Here is a 17,265-nt window from a genome sequence, read left to right as displayed (position 1 = left end):
GAGCTTTACATATTCATAAGAGGAAATGCCACTGAGAGCACCATTGGTTGAAATGAGACAAACTTTGAGGGGTGCTTTTAACAAAGAAAGAAACTTGAGCCACAGGAACAGGAGATCAAGTGTATGTTTGGAGACTTCCTGGTAACTGTGGATCAGGTTGAGCTGTGAGGAATGATTCATACTTGAGTATGTTCTTCATTGATTTAAAGTCCCCATGAAATCTAGCATCAATATGTTAGTCTTTAAAGCTCAACTTGACTATATATAACCTAGTGTCATTCCGTTACTTGTGTGGACATACACTGGAACAAAATGTCATGCCTCGCAGGACCACAGTGCTACATAAATACAGATATGCAGCAATTAAGTTAAATCGCATAAACCTATACACTAACCCAGTGGTTCCCAATCTTTTTCAACTCTCGGCCCACACATCCAAACGCATGTTTGCGGCCCACTGCAAAAAAAAATTAATTTAATAATTTAGTACTCGGAAGCTAGATTAACTCTTTTTATTAAATAAACTGGCAATGAACAGAAAATAACTCAGGCTGGCACCGCTTAGCACAGCTGCTGTTGTTCTGTAGCATATGCAGCAAAAATATATAAGATAAATTGGTGGTTTATTCTTAAACCAATCAGCGAGCTCGAATAGTGGAAGCATAGTTACGGTTTAATATTTTTTTTCTTATTTAGAGATATATATATATATATATATATATATATATGAAATGGTGTTATTATGTTATGACTTAGACATTTTTACATATATGAACAATATTATTATTTGGTGGCCCACCTGCAATATCATTGTGACCCACTAAGGGGCCGCGGCCCACAGGTTGAAAACGACTGCACTAACCTATACAACTTACTGACAGATTTTGTCTTTAAATGTACTATATATAAATGTTTACATATACATAAGCTAAAAAATGAGCTGGTCCATGTTACACGAGGTAGGGGGTTTGTGTGGGGTGATTTGAGTTCAGAGCTCTCACAGCCTGGGGGGAGAAAGCTGTTGAGCAGTCTGGCAGAGTGGACTCTGATGCTCCACTACCGTATTCCTGATGGTAGGAGCTAGAAGAGACTGTGGGAGGGATGAGTGGGGTTCTTCACGATAATGTTGGGTTTACTGGAGCATCGTGTGAGGAAGATGTCCAGGATTTAGGGGAGAGGGGCACCAGTGATTTCTACAGTTGTGTTCACTGTCCGCTGGAGGGTCTTGCGGTCTGCTGCACTACAGTTCCTGTATCAGACAGTGATACAGCTGGTCAGCACGCTCTCAGTGGTTCCTCTGTAAAATGTGGTGAGGATGGGGGGAGGGAGACTTGCTCTTTTCAGCTGGTGGAGAATGTGTAGTGGCTCTTGTGCCACGCCTTGGAGAGTGACATGGTGTTGGTGGTCCAGGTGATATCCTCTGTGATGTGCACCCCCTGAAATTTAGTGCTGCTGACTCTACACAGTCGAGCTGTCGATGGTCAGTGGGGGGTGGTCAGTCCATCATAACCTCCTTTGTCTTCTCCACATTGAGGGACAGGCTGTTAGGTTAATATTGTGGTGAAAGCTGAGCTGAAGTCGATGAACATCATTCTGACATGGGAGTCTTTATCTTCTATATGGGTAATTATAAGGCAATGTGCTCCAAAACAGTGACAAAATTCGCATTTAGAAGATATAAGCATTCAAAGATTGCAGTTTCTTACTTCTGCCAAAACGGCTCAACAATTGACATCATATCATACTTCTCATCAAATCTTTTGGCCAATCAAATGCTCTCTGGAATCTGAAGCGCCCGCCCCTGCACTATGTAGGTAGTATGGAATGATTCAGATAGCCTAAATATGCTTTCGATTGGGGCAATTGAGATCTGGTTTTACATCGTTTCACGTGAAACGAGCAGTGCACACAGTATGATCCGGACTTTGGCTCTGGTCCAGAAACACGATCGCATGGAGCAGATCATATGCGCAAGTCAGCATATATAAAAAAAACTTTTACAACTACACAGCCTCCGCATGATTGACCATTATTTTTATTTTAGGCCATCCTTAAAAATATTCTTGTTTGCCGTAACCCGACCGACCCTGTCAACCCACCAACTCAATTTATTTATTTTTTTGCTTTTAGTCCGACCGACTTGCCGATTGTAAATTTGCGTTAAGACCGACCAATTATTTTTTTACTCTTCAAAAAACTAATACAAACGCAATAAAATACTATTAATTATATGTAAGTATTGTAAATATATAAATTGCCTTGGCCTACATACAAATTAAGGCTATCTTCTTTAATAAAAAACAAAACCCTTGACGTCATCTGTTTACACGGATGTCACACTATGGCCTGTGCGTTCGCTTCGTCTCATTCTCTCACTCACTGTCAGAGTCAACGGTTCACACTTGGTAATGATGGCTGCGGCTGCAGTAAACTAAATGTTCGCGGCTATTGTTCAAAGTCATATGGGTTCGGGCACCATAATACATCTAAAAAAATTCATTAAAACACCTCGACACCGCTTTAACTTGGCACAAAGTTCTGGAAAAACTGTGCCCAGATCTTTTCCCATCCCTTCTCCTCTCTAGTCCAAAACCGTGACCGTGTCGACTGTCACTTTATGTTCGAAAATCTATTGCACGAATCAAGCACGAATCAACCAACACAAGTTTCGAAAACGAAAATAAGAAAATAATTTTAACAACCTTTTCTCGGAGCGTGTCCAGGTTTTTTTTTGCAGCTTCGGACAAACACGCATAACCGCAAATAATACTTCTGCACAATGTTTCTTTTTTTACAACAGAAATGTGAATTCAGCCGGTATTCAGTCTCATACAGTTTCGGGCTTGAATCGCCTAGGGCTGTCAAAATAGCTGAAAAAACTAAATTCGAATTTTTTACTTAAATATGATCAAAATTCGAATTTTACATGCATAATTTCAGTTAGGGTGACGAAAAGCTTTTTGCTTCTCTTCTGAGGCTCAAGATAGCGCATCGAGCAAAATATTACTGCATGTTTATTCAAAGCATTAGAATACATGACTGTGGAAAAAAACATAATATTTAAAATAATGTTTATGAACCAATTATTATTAAGTTGCCTAAAGAACTTTAAACAAAATAGCATCATGTATGCATGCATTGTTAAATAAATAAAAAGGGCGGAAAACCAGTCACACAGGGGTCCGTGTATATTTTGGTCATTTGATTTTCTATTTAAAAATAAATAAAGATAAATGAGAAACGGTTTGATTTTCGTTTTTTCGTTTTTTTTAAGAAACGCAAAACGAAAATGTAGCTGGATTTTCCGTATTTTTGTTTGTGGGTAAAAAATGAGATTATGCTTTAATATTTGTTTGAATGTGTGGGCAGCGCTGAAACGCCCCTTTCATCCTTCTGTACTGCACCGACATGCGGCAACCGCAAGCTCAGTTCATTTTCACCAGGAGAGAAGCGGCAGACAGCATTTTTTTTAAGTTTATTAATCCTGCGGATTCTTTGCTAGTGGTGCTTGCAAGATAAAATTATAATAATAATTAATTAATTAAATTAATAATAAAATAAAAAATATTATATTTTCCAGCTGCTGCATGTTATTGACAAAGCAGACTTGACAACTTTATTCATAAAACGCCATTTGAATTTTACTTTAGCCTGTGATCTACAACGACATGGAATAAAATATAGGCCTACTTCTAATTTTTTGCCTACTTATTTTATTCTAGGCCATTCATAAAAAAAAATAAAATGGGAAAAACCCAACCCCACATTTATAATAAAATTTATATTAAAATAAGTTAAGTTTTCCCCATAATTATTCTACTTTGAATGTTTTAATTATAGGCTATAGGCTACTTAGCATTATGAACTGAATTCACGAATTCTGTAGATGACTGTATGAATATAGTGATGGTGTGACCTCATTACAGATAATGAGTTCAGACGGAAACACTGCACCTCTCGTTGGTTTCATTTGAATTACATAGGCCTAAATATAAAATTATTATTATTTTTCTATTTAAATTGATTATTTTAAAAGTAGACATGTCCAGCTAGACATGGTTCGTCTGATGCATGAGCCTGGTTCATTTCTGACGTTTCAGAAAGAAGTTAATGTAGACCGAGATGGCAGAAAGCACATCCTGTTGAGTTTTGTAAGGTTTTCATGTTATTTAGGGTGTCTCACGATCCAAACTGACGGAGCTGAAGCTCTTTCCCCTGTTATCGGAATGGAAGGTGTGGACCGGGATCCGCCGATCGGAGAAGTGCAGCAGACTACACTCTACAAGATAAAGCTTCAGTTGCTGTTGTTTGTAATAGCAAATGAAAACATGTTAGGCTACCTGTGAGGTTTTTCTTAAATAGGCATAGAATAAAATTAGTAGGCTAAAAATCCGCATATTTCATGCCATAGATCATAGGCCTACAGTAAAATTCAAATGTCATTGAATAAATTAATTTGTTTGTTCAAAGATAGATAGATAAATAAATAAATAAATATATTTACCACTAGCAAAGAATCCGCAGGATTAATAAACTGTGTCTGCCGCTTCTCTCCTGAAAATGAACTGAGCTTGCGGTTGCCGCATGTCGGTGCAGTACAGAAGGATGAAAGGGGCGTTTCAGCGCCGCCCACACATAAAAAAACAAATATTAAAGCATAATCTCATTTTTTACCCACAAACAAAAATACGAAAAATCCAGCTAAATTTTCGTTTTCCGTTTCTTAAACAAAACGAAAATCAAACCGTTTCTCATTTCTTTATTTATAAATAGAAAATCAAATGACCAAAATATACACGGACCCACAGGATACATTTTTTCGTTTAAAAACATGAGATGCGCGAAATATGCGTTCTGTGTAAATGGCTTGGTTTCAGTTTTGATGTAAACAAGATCTTCTCCACATTGATTTTTTTTAAGTGGCTTCAACTGGATAGGCTAACATAACCTTATAATGCAATGACACATATATTGTCATCGCATCTCGTGCGCGTACACGAGGTGAAAGATGAGAAAGCAGATAGGCTACTGCGTGTCGAGCTCGTCCGCCTTTGAAAGTCACAGCTGTGTGCGGCGAGATGGAATGGAACACGGACCGGGGCTCATAAGGCAGCTTCCTTAATGCACACCTAAAATTCATATGCGCATTCGAATGTGGATTTTTATTTTACATTCGACGAATATTCGAAAAAATATTTTTTTTGATAGCCGTGGATGGATCCGTGGATTCACCTATATTTGGTGTTATTTGCCGTATAAAACTTTAGACATGCAAAATCGATTTTACAATCGATTCAATGAACACTCGTCACTCAAATCAAACAGGATTTTTTTCACAGAAGTGACAACCCAAGAAAGCAAAGTAAACGTTCTCTCATTTGTAGGTTGCATTGATACGTAGCGGTGGATGCAAGTAAAACAGTACCTCATTTTTTTCTCACCTGAAATTCATGCAATAAACATGTTTTTGACCAATATTTAAATTTGTTTGTGGTCTATATAGCCTGCATCAAAATGAGGTTTGCAGTGATGCGCCCGAAGGCACGGTTTGAAGACCCAGCCAGTGACGTCACGATATGCTAATTTGTTTAAATTCATACCGACGTCATCACCATCACAAAAATGTACTTTTTTTTTTTACATTGAAACTTGGGAAAAAAAATATAGACCGACCTACCGACCCTTTTTTAAAAAAAAAATTACTGTTACTGCAAACCAAAATATTTTTAAGGATGGCCTTACTAAAGCTCCTTTCACACTGCACGTCGGACCTGGCAAATTGCCGGAACATTGCCGGGTCGCCTTCTGTGTGAAAGCAAACAGATCCCGGGATTGATTCCGGCATTGAACCCGAGTCGGGGACCTAGTAACATTGCCGGGTTGAATCCTGGGACGAGCAATGTGTGAACAAAAGCCAGATCTAATGCCGTGTCGAAGTGATGACTTTTTTACCGGCTGTTTTAAAGGAAGATCAACGTTCATGACAAAAAAAATGTGCAAACTGTAATGAAGCAGAGATCAGTTAGTTCCTCACTTTCCGCGCTGAAGCTGAGATCATTTGCTTGCTTCAGTGAAAGTATAATGTGCCTAATGTTTTCGACTCGTACCTTACACGTCATGCCCTGATGTCACGTGTCGTTATGGGATCTTTACGTCTTGTGTGTGAAAGCACGCACATATCCCGGCTAATCACTGGCAGTGTGAAAGTGCAAAATCTAGCGACCTGGGAACAATTGCCGGAACACTTTACCCGTGTATTTGCCGGAATCACAGTGTGAAAGGGGCTTAAGAGTTTCATATTGAATCTAGGGGGTAATCTATTAGACTGTGGCTGTCAAATGTGGCTTGACCGAGCTCAATGGCTCTGGCCCGAGCAGATATAATGTAAACTCTATTGGCTATTTTAAAAAGGGGGCAGGGGCTGCTCTATATGTCCCACCATCTTTTCCTGTTTCAGTTGAAATTACGTCACCACGTAGAATAATAAATAATATATAAATAATAATAAAATAGTTTCAATGCACTTCAGGGGAACTTTAAGAATGCCCCTCACCAATCAACTGAAAAGAGATTGACTTATCTCATCCCCCAGAGACTGCAGCTCAATGCTAGTGGTTACTTTGCTCATTTGGGAATGTCAGTGGAAAGCAATGATTGGCTCGTGTTTTTGGGTGGCAGATGGCTGGTGATGGGGGTATGATCGGATGTCGGAGGTTGAGGTTGAAATAATTAAGATGTTGAATTGAAACCTACAATGCATTTTATCTTAATAAAAGAATTTTTATACAACAACAATAGTTTACAACAGCATTTCACATGCTTAGAATTAGTTATTTAAGAGTTACTTTTTCCCAGCCTTTACCATTTTGGTCTTAAACATCCAAAGAATAAATCATGCTCTCTTGGGTTTTTAGCCATTCATCTGTCTGTCTCCATCTCCTGTCCTGCAAGTCTCGAATAAAGAGGCAGTTGAATTATGCCTATCCTCCCTTTACAATACACCAGACAGCTGTAAAGATGAAATCTCATGAGGTGTAGATTGAGAGGAAGTTGGCATTTAACCGGTGAAGCTACACAGTTTTTCCATATTGAATTGTTTGTCTCAGTAAATGCAGATAACCCAAAGATGTAAAAGATGACCGCTTTCACTTTCATGACACCTCCTGTCTTGTCATGTGATTTTTTTTTTTTTTTTTTTTTTTAGTTTCTGTTTGTAGAGTTGGTTTGCACGATGTTCAGTTTTTTGCACTGTACATATTTGATTTGGCATCAATGTTGCCTTTGAAGTAGGGCTGGGGTATTTTGCAAAAAATAAAAAAACTTGATTTACCAAGAATGTTTACCAATTCTCAATCTTTTTTTTAACAATTTTTAACCAGTCAACTTGAAAATGTATAGTATGATTGAAGTAACTTATTCTTTGTTAACCCTCTAGTCACAGACAATTCTATTCCAAGTGCAGCACACATGACGGTCAACATGATGTAAATCTTTAACAAATAACTTTGCAGCAAAGATGCAACTACATACTGTACAAACGTTTACACATTTCTGCACCTTTATAAAGACGAAAAATTCTTTTAGAAAATCTCAGGTCAAGGTAATTCAAAATGATTGAAGGTATAACACCAGTAGACTTTTATTAACTATAAATTATTATTTTTTTTTAAACCGCAGCAGCTTTCAGTCTGACACCATGGTGTTAACAAGAAACATCAGGCATGCAGTAGTAATTCTTCACAGGTAGGGCTGGGATAAACGATTATTTTTTTAAATGATTAATCTAACGATTATTTTTTCGATGCATCGATTAATCTAACGATTTATTTTTCCAGACCGATTTGATTTCGATTATCTCCCCATTAATTGACTGCTAACAATTTATACATGTTGAATTACATATCTGAATGAAAAAAACATGAATTCCTTAACATTGCAATATATGTTTATTGCTCTTAAAATTACAAAATAAAAGACTGACTAAGAATGCATTACTTTGCACTTGTATATAGATAGCATTCAATAAAACCTTGAAGCCTTGAAAACACATAGCTTACTGAAACAAGCTTACTGAAAAAAAGTTCTTCTTTCAGATGAAAATAACAACTTGATGTCTAGCATTCAATAAAAAAGGTCACCCAAGATTCAATTGTTTAGAGCAATTGACAGGAATACAGTAACCAATGTAAACTTGAGGGCTTTAAGCTAATACAGAGAGTGCTTTTCCAAAAAAATTAATTAACAGTGGGAGCCAGCAGCCTGTCATGGAGAAGAAAAAAAATCTCTGAATGCTCCACGTGAAACTTTGGCATTCCGCCCTTTTTCTATCGTGTCTAATGATTTTGGTTACTATGCACGAGAGAGAGAGAGAGAGAGAGAGAGCAAGACAGTGTAGTTTGAAGACTGTGAGTGCGCGTGCACAGCCGGGGGTCTCTCTCGTACGCGCCCTGTCAGGCGCAGCACAGTCATTCTATTCTAAATCACTCACCGATCAAATAAGGCTTTGACAAGCCGCCAAAAAAAAGATCAATGCAGAAAAACCCCTGGATTGGTTATATAACATTGGCCAGAATGTTGATCCGGCCATCGCGTATATTCAGTGCACATAAGGTAAACGTTTTGCAAACGTTTTTTAGAGAAATAAAAACAGGTCGACCAATCGATGCGCATATTTTGCGTCGACGTATTTTTTTGCGTCGACGTCATCGATGACCTCGACGCGTTGTCCCAGCCCTATTCACAGGTGTTCTTTTGTCTGTGTAAACATGGAAGTGTTTGACTGTTGCGCTCACGTCTCTTGCAGCACCTCATCTCATGCATGAAACGGCATTCTAAAAACACTGCGCTCAAATTAAAAGTTCACTCTCATCTTCTTGCATGTTTTACCTATTCCATTGCCTGCATCACATCTTTGTCAAAACAAAAGCGATGTGTGAATGACGCCTAGCGCTAAATTTATGGTCCTTCACAGAGCGCGTCACATGCAACGAGATGTGGTTGGATCTAGGGCTGGACGATTATGGCCTAAAAGCAAAACTTTTAATTGAACATTTTACCTCGATTATGATTAATGAATGATTATTTTGTTTCAGTTTAGTTTTTTTTGCCCTCATAGTTCACTGACAAGGTTTGTACTGTAAATATGATTGACTGTCAGCAGTTATTTTATCTATGTTCTTAACATTTCTTACTAGGGTTGGGTATCTTTGAATTTTATCGATTCCAATTCTTATCGATTCCTAGTTTCGATTCCAATAAGATAAAAAAATCCAATATAAAAACAATTAAGTCAAACATTTAGATGTCAAACATTTTTACAAAGCATTCTGTTGCAGCTGAATAACATGAGCAAAAATAAGCAGCCTACAAAACACTGCAAGAGCAATTTTGCCTGTGATTTAAAAAAAAAAAAAAATACCATAGAAAAACAACTAGATTAATATAAGGCCATCCTTAAAAATATTCTTGTTTGCCGTAACCCGACCGACCCTGTCAATTTAGCACCGACTCAATTTATTTATTTTTTTGCTTTTAGTCCGACCGACTTGCCGATTGTAAATTTGCGTTAAGACCGACCAATTATTTTTTTACTCTTCAAACAACTAATACAAACGCAATAAAATACTATTAATTATATTTAAGTATTGTAAATATATAAACTGCCTTGGCCTACATACAAATGAAGGCTATCTTCTTTAATTAAAAAAAAACCCTTGACGTCATCTGTGTTTACACGGATGTCACACTGTGGCCTCTGCGTTCGCTTCGTCTCAGACTCTCACTCACTGTCAGAGTCAACGGTTCGTGCTTGGTAATGATGGCTGCGGCTGCAGTAAACTAAATGTTCGTGGTCACTGTTCAAAGTCATACGGGTTCAGGCACCATAATACATCTAAAAAAAATTCATTAAAACAGCTCGACACCGCTTTAACTTGGCACAAAGTTCTGGAAAAACTGTGCCCAGATCTTTTCCCATCCCTTCTCCTCTCTGATCTAAAACCGTGACCGTGTCGACTGTCACTTTATGTTCGAAAATCTATTGCACGAATCAAGCACGAATCAACCAACACAAGTTTCGAAAACGAAAATAAGAAAATGATTTTAACGACCTTTTCTCGGAGTGCGTCCAGGTTTTTTTTTGCAGCTTCGGACAAACACTCATAACCGCAAATAATAGTTCTGCACAATGTTTCTTTTTTTACAACAGAAATGTGAATTCAGCCGGTATTCAGTCTCATACAGTTTCGGGCTTAAATCGCCTAGAGCTGTCAAAATAGCTGAAAAAACTAAATTCGAATTTTTTACTTAAATATGATAAAAATTCGAATTGTATTCGAATTTGAAATGCATAATTTCAGTTAGGGTGAAGAAAAGCTTTTTGCTTCTCTTCTGAGGCTCAAGATAGCGCATCGAGCAAAATATTACTGCATGTTTATTCAAAGCATTAGAATAAATGACTGTGAAAAAAACATAACATTTAAAATAATGTTTATGAACCAATTATTAAGTTGTTTAAAGAACTATAAACAAAACAGCATCATGTATGCATGCATTGTTAAATAAATAAAAAGGGCGGAAAACCAGTCACACAGGATAGCCTACATTTTTTCTTTTAAAAACATGAGATGCGCGAAATATGCGTTCTGTGTGAACAGCTTGGTTTCAGTTTTGATGTAAACAAGATCTTCTCCACATTGATTTTTTTTTTTTTTTTTTTTTTTGTGGCTTCAACTGGATAGGCTAACATAACCTTATAATGCAATGACACATATATTGTCATCGCATCTCGTGCACATACACGAGGTGAAAGATGAGAAAGCATATACTGCGTGTCGAGCTCATCCACCTTTGAAAGTTGTGTAGACACAGCTGTGCGCGCGGCGAGATGGAATGTAACACTTACCGGGACTCATAAGGCAGCTTCCTTAATGCACACCTAAAATTCATATGCGCATTCGAATGTGGATTTTTATTTTAAATTCGACGAATATTCTGAATTTTTTTTTTGGAAAATCGCCTATGCGTTTTTTTTTTTTTTTTAAATTTAATCGTAAACACAGCCATGTTGAAGCCTGCAGTAAATGTTTTGCATTATGGCAGTCCACTCTGCTTATTGTTTTTCGAAAATGTTGCACTCCTGTTTGTCATTTTGCACGTAACTTCACGCCAATAAATCATCAGAAATATTGGTCTTTACCAATATACTGAATCTTTACATTCCTCCTGCCTGTTGTCCGGGGATTCCCCTATATTTGGTGTTATTTGCCGTATAAAACTTTAGACATGCAAAATCGATTTTACAATCGATTCAATGAACACTTGTCACTCAAATCAAACAGGATTTTTTTCACAAAAGTGACAACCCAAGAAAGCAAAGTAAACGTTCTCTCATTTGTAGGTTGCATTGACACGTAGCGGTGGATGCAAGTAAAACAGTACCTCATTTTTTTTCTCACCTGAAATTCATGCATTAAACATGTTTTTGACAAAGATTTAAATTTGTTTGTGGTCTATATAGCCTGCATCAAAATGAGGTTTGCAATGATGCGCCCGAAGGCACGGGTTGAAGACCCAGTCAGTGACGTCACGATATGCTAATTTGTTTAAATTCATACCGACGTAATCACCATCACAAAAATTTACTTTTTTTTTTTTTTTACATTGAAACTTGAAAAAAAAAATATAGACCGACCTACCGACCCTTTTTTTTTTAAAAAAATTACTGTTACTGCAAACCAAAATATTTTTAAGGATGGCCTAAATTTCAAATATTAAAGTGTTAAAGACAAGTAATAAGATAGGTCAGTAATAAGAAAGGAACAAACAAATCAATAAGCAATATCATAAATAAATACAACTAAACTAAATTTCAGGTACACAAACTGTAATTAAAAGTTTAAAAACACTGCATATTTTTCTTTTTATAAATAAAAAAGATTAATCGAGTAAAGTTATTAAATATATTCAGTCAAGATCAGTGAATGATTTTCTTTTGTTCTTTGATTAACATTAATGACAGGCAGCACGTTTATTAGGCTGTTGTCTCTTTAAGCAAAAATATTGCACGTGGGTTTTCTTTCTCATCTGTTTATGTTCACGGAAGACAAAAACGGCTGCGTTTATTATGATATACTGATATAGTTTTCTGTATCGTAGTTTTGACTCGGAACAACCTTTTCTACAGTTAAAATACACAGAACAGTCCGAGAACGGACACAAAAAAAATTAGCGCGAACGCTGCTCTCTATGCACGCGCTTGTGCTTCATGTGCTGCACACAAACATGCTATAATAAGTTTTGAGATTCTAAGCTACTTTAGTGATAAATCACAGGACAGCGCTGACAACTAGTTTCTGACGTAAACTAGTAGCGCGAACGTTAATAAGGTCAAACTATAACATTAGCGTTTAACTTATTCTAAATATATCTGCAGTGTTTCCCACATAATGACCGCGTAACTGTGGCAGGGGGGCACGTGTAGTCAATGACTAGAAGTTATGTACAGTGTGCCTCGAAAAAACAACAATTGTTACGTTATTCTAACGTTAACATAGCTTCCTTTTTTGCAGGCCCCTTAAATGCTTGCTGTTAACTTGTTTGAAGGTGGTTCTTCTCAAAATTGACAGCGGTGTGTTCATGACACTAACGTTAACCATTCAACTTCGAATTGGTTCCGTAATCTTCTAACTTTACGTTCGATAGCGCATGACGATGTTTTGATTCAGACTGCACAAAGAGAAGAGGAGAAGATATACGGGTCCATTGTGAATGTCTGTGAGAGCAAATATAGTGTAGTTACAGTAACGAGTTAATATCGGCATCGGCCCCCAAAAATCCGTATCGGTCGGGCTCTAATAAGTACACATCCGTTCATCTAATCGCTTGAATGTCCAAACCATAAAACAAATACAACTGACAAAGTTTAGTGACGGCGCAAGGCTCATCGCTCGCGCATCATCACTATGTGTTGAACCTGCGTTCACCTCCGTGTTTTGCTTTTATGCCACTGACTGGAGAGCAGAGTCATGTGGCTACACACGCGCTAGTATGCTTTAATGGGGAAATGTTAACAGGATTAAAAAACCGAAGTAACCGACATGGGAAAATTACGCTGGTCAGAGGTTATGAATTTCGGTTTTGATTATTTCTCGATTAATCGTCCAGCCCTAGTTGGATCGTTCTTTTCTCTTTACTGTTATCACCGGCAAGTGTCTAATTCTAACATTTGGTAATTTTTCTATTAAAAATAGTCGATTCCTCCATTTCTAAAACAATGAATTTGAATAAATTCAAAACAATGAATTTGAATTAATCTATAAAATCTGGAAAATCGGCCAGCCCTACTTTTAACTATCCCGTAAGTGACCAACTGTTAAAAGGGGTTTAAGGTTTGTTGCTCCTAGTGTTGTTTTTTGGCGCCCTGTTTTAATTTGAGTTTTAGTCTAGTCTTTGTGTGAAGCTGTCATTTTAGGTTTTATTAGTTTTAGTTAGGGGTCTGACAGTTAGTATATAACCGTGAGACCGGCGGTTATAGTTGAACACTGTCATTAGAACTCTATTAATGCCAAAACCGTGTCATTAAAATATTTATAACAAACATTTTTTATCAAAAATTATTTTCATTTTTTAGATATGATCATAAGATGCGCAATATATCGGGAGACATGGTTTTTACCACTTAATGAAGTTTTGTAAATCGTCAGACATGATATTTACCACTTCATTAAATTTTGCTTTGTAGAAAACCTTTCTTAAAAACGAATTTCGTTTTGTACAAATTTTATCTTAATTTTAATAAATGTTTCATCAACCAATTGCATGTATTTTAATAAATAAAAAGCAAATATAGCAGACAATGATAACCGTGACATGGAAGCGCCAGCGCACCGCGTTCACTTGCACTGCACTGAGAACTAGAGGGCATCTCATCGTGAAACTCAGCGTAGGCCTATGCCTCATACATTAGCATTAAATATCTTTGCTGCATCCTTTCTAGAACAGACAAGGGCTTTTTTTGCGGCTCGCATCAGCAAAGCATTGCATCGTCCATAGACCGCAAAACAATCAGCGGATGGCGGGCGGGAGCCACTCAGGAGCTTTTGGCAAAGTCATCTTTCCTTGACCCACGATACAGAGGCAATGGGGGGGATGGATTGGAGGAGACAATAGATGCACTCCGGGGGGAAATTGTATCAGCTGACGAGGGAAACGGAGGCGGAGTTAGTGGTGCTTCGGAGGCTGCTGCTGCTGGAGATGATTCGGGAGAGGTCTGTGCACCACCCCCTCCCAAGAAGAGAAATCTTGGAGATCTCCTTAATAAACGGGGGTCTGAAATCTCTGCCCCTTTACCGATCAGAGCGCGCGCTGACACTGAGTTAACCCGCTATCTCCAAGAACAACCAATTGACTCTACGGCAGATCCACTAGCATGGTGGCGAGACAATGAAACATGCTATCCGCTCTTAGCAAAATTGGCACGTAAATACATGTGTATTTGTGCTACAAGCACAGCATCAGAGCGAGTTTTTAGCACTGCGGGGAACATAGCTACCCCTGTCAGATCGTCACTAAAACCGAGTAAAGTGAACATGTTGGTGTTCCTGTCACGAAACTTGGAAGTCGAAAAAGATTAGGAAATTAAAATGTCATTGCACTTTTTTTTTTGTTTCCTTTATTTAGTTAGTTTAATTAAGGTATTACAACAGTTTTTGTTCCTTATTTTCTTTGATAAAGGTATTGAGATTTTATCATTTTAATTTAGGCCTAGGCTACTCATTCATTTTTATGCTCTTATAGAATTTAAGTAGCCTACTTTTTTAAAAGGTTTTGTTTACTGTGTGTGATTTATTATAAACAAATCACGTTCATTGCAACGTTTTTTTTTGTTAAGGAATTTGTTCACTGTGTGTGATTTCATTTAATGGAAAGCACATTCACTGCTAGTTCTCTTGCTGTTAATTTAAAATAAACGTAGAGCAAGCCCCCCCCCCCGACGGTTATGTTATGAACCATCACATTTGACTTGCGTCATAACCGTCATCACCAATTCTGAAACTGGCACACCCTTAGTTTTAGTCCCGTTCATAATTTTTTTTTGTCAAGTTTGTCAACTAAGTCTTAGCATTTTAGTCAGAATGATCGATGACCGTTTTAGTCGACGAAAAGTGATAAACTTTTCATAAATATATATATATATATATAAATTATTTTTCTTTCACAATAAATCTGATTTGATTTAAATCCCATAATGCATCTAACCATCCAAGTGCACACTAGGCTTTAAGAGCTGTTAAGATTAAAACTGCAAACTCTGCAGTGAGTCACTGTCATGGACGTAGACCAGAGCAAGTGTAGATATATTTTCTAGTCTATATTTCTATCTTGTAATGTATTTTGGTTTAGGTTATTTATTTACTTATTTAAATATAAATTATTAGTAAATAGAGCAGACGCTGTTTAACTGTATCTTCACCGGACGCGAGAGTTGTCATGCCGCGCCCCGCTATGCTAAAAGTCTGTCTTAACTTGATAACCTCACACTACAGATGCAAATCATCTGAACACAGTGTCAGAACATTTCGTCATAAATCGAACGAGGCAACATTTATTTTGCCAGCCAAACATGCTAGATGTAGTCATAATTTTTCGTTGACGAAAGCAACACAAGCTGCTCCAGTTGTTCAGTCTTATGTTTATTCATATTAAAACTATGAGTTTCTAGCAGCTGCTTAAGGTTTCAGTGTTAATTTATTCTGTTATGGATAGCATTATATATAAATGAAGTGGTGAATAACACATCTTCATATTTCTCAGTGTGCATTGCAATGAACTGTGTTTGGACATGGTGAGGTGACCCTCTTGCTTCTACTGCTGTCTTGGCATTAAGCCTCGCACTACATCAATATGAATGGAGCCCTACTGTCAGTTCTCCATCTACACTGACATTGGCATAGCAGCGTGATGTGCGTCATCGATTTGAACCATTGGGATTCAAAGATGTAGAGTTCTGAATGCCTTTTGCAGTTCATCTTCTTTAAAGGTTCGCAAGTTGTAATAGACATTTTGGCCAGTCAAACTTTGGTCAGTGTTTTAAAATTGTTATCGTTTTCAGCCTGTAAGATTCTGCCTCAAACAGGAAGTCAAAAGTCTGATAAAAGGCTGATTGTTCACTTAATATTTCAGTTGTTCTCTGTAAGTTAGGGACATGGCCTTTTAATAAACCTTCCAGTTTAACCCACTGAATCTAATTTAAGTAATGTTTGTGAAACGAGTATTAAGTATCATTTGCAAGCGCTGTATTTGAGGAGAGTTAGTTGCTCATATGCACATTTGTCTTTCTCTCTGTAGTTGCTCAACAAAGGCTCCTGGTGTTGCATTGTAGCCTGCTCTTAAGCCTGACAGGAAATATTGCTTAAAAGGTGCAGGTAGATATTAGATAAAATATCTGGTTTTACCATCTGCTCACTGAAGCTTTCATTTCTTGGTCACTTCTAAAGGGCTGGTTCTGAGGGGTGAGGCCGCAGGACCAGACTCAATGAGTTTCCAGCGAAATGTCCGAGAAGTCAGGGCAGAGCACCAAGGCAAAGGATGGCAAGACCAAGTATGCAACCCTTAGCCTCTTCAACACGTACAAGGGCAAGTCTCTGGAGACCCAGAAAACTGCAGGTGAGTCAACTGACCATTCTTACAAACAAGCTGTTGTAAAATACTGTTATCATCTGTAGTGGAGTGAATCTCTCGAAAGCTGTCAAGAACATGTCCAGGTTACATTTCACCTCAATCTAAAATGGTGAACTGCATTTTAAATAAAAAAAAAAAATATTTGTTCTCTTACTCTTAAAATAATAATAGTCAATTGAGTAGAGTGTCAAGTGATGGCACTAGAGTCTTTGAACTGTCGTTCATTGATCTCCCCAATCAGCCTCCTTTTGAGTCACTGGATCAGATAAGCAGCCTTTGTCCACTCAGTCACCGATAGGGTCACTTTTTATTCGATATTCGAATATGCATTCGAACATGACGTGAAATATCCGTAATCGAACTATAAATAAAATATCCGGTTTTTAAAATGCCATGTGTAGCACATTTTTTTTCAGTCTGTGATTAGACCTTTTGATTTTTATTTTATTCTTTGCCATCTTATCCAGTAGAGGGCACTCTAGACGTATTGTAGCGTAGGCCCATGACCAAATCAAGCGAATAAGAGCTAGTAGACAGCCAAGTCTGTGCGCTCCGAACGGGTGTTTTCCACCGCGGGGAACATTG

At 37.6% G+C, this 17,265-nt stretch overlaps 1 protein-coding gene across 4 annotated transcripts in view; it reads left to right on the top strand.

The window, feature by feature from the left end:
- Positions 1–17,265, top strand: part of LOC132092641 (protein PRRC2C-like) — a 53,290-nt gene that overhangs the window by 1,404 nt on the left and 34,621 nt on the right. For 3 of the 4 annotated variants that reach the window (XM_059498964.1, XM_059498963.1, XM_059498961.1), the window contains exon 2: positions 16,497–16,665. In XM_059498964.1, coding sequence (XP_059354947.1) covers positions 16,551–16,665 — 115 coding nt within the window. In that variant the 5' untranslated portion in view covers positions 16,497–16,550. Of the gene's footprint in view, positions 1–16,347; positions 16,419–16,496; positions 16,666–17,265 lie in introns of all 4 variants that reach the window. The other variant, XM_059498962.1, reaches the window with a different exon arrangement.

Source organism: Carassius carassius, chromosome 18, assembly GCF_963082965.1.
Source record: "Carassius carassius chromosome 18, fCarCar2.1, whole genome shotgun sequence".
Classification (NCBI taxonomy): Eukaryota; Metazoa; Chordata; class Actinopteri; order Cypriniformes; family Cyprinidae; genus Carassius; species Carassius carassius.
Note: the sequence above shows the minus strand (reverse complement) of the source record. Positions and strands in the feature narration are given on the sequence as shown.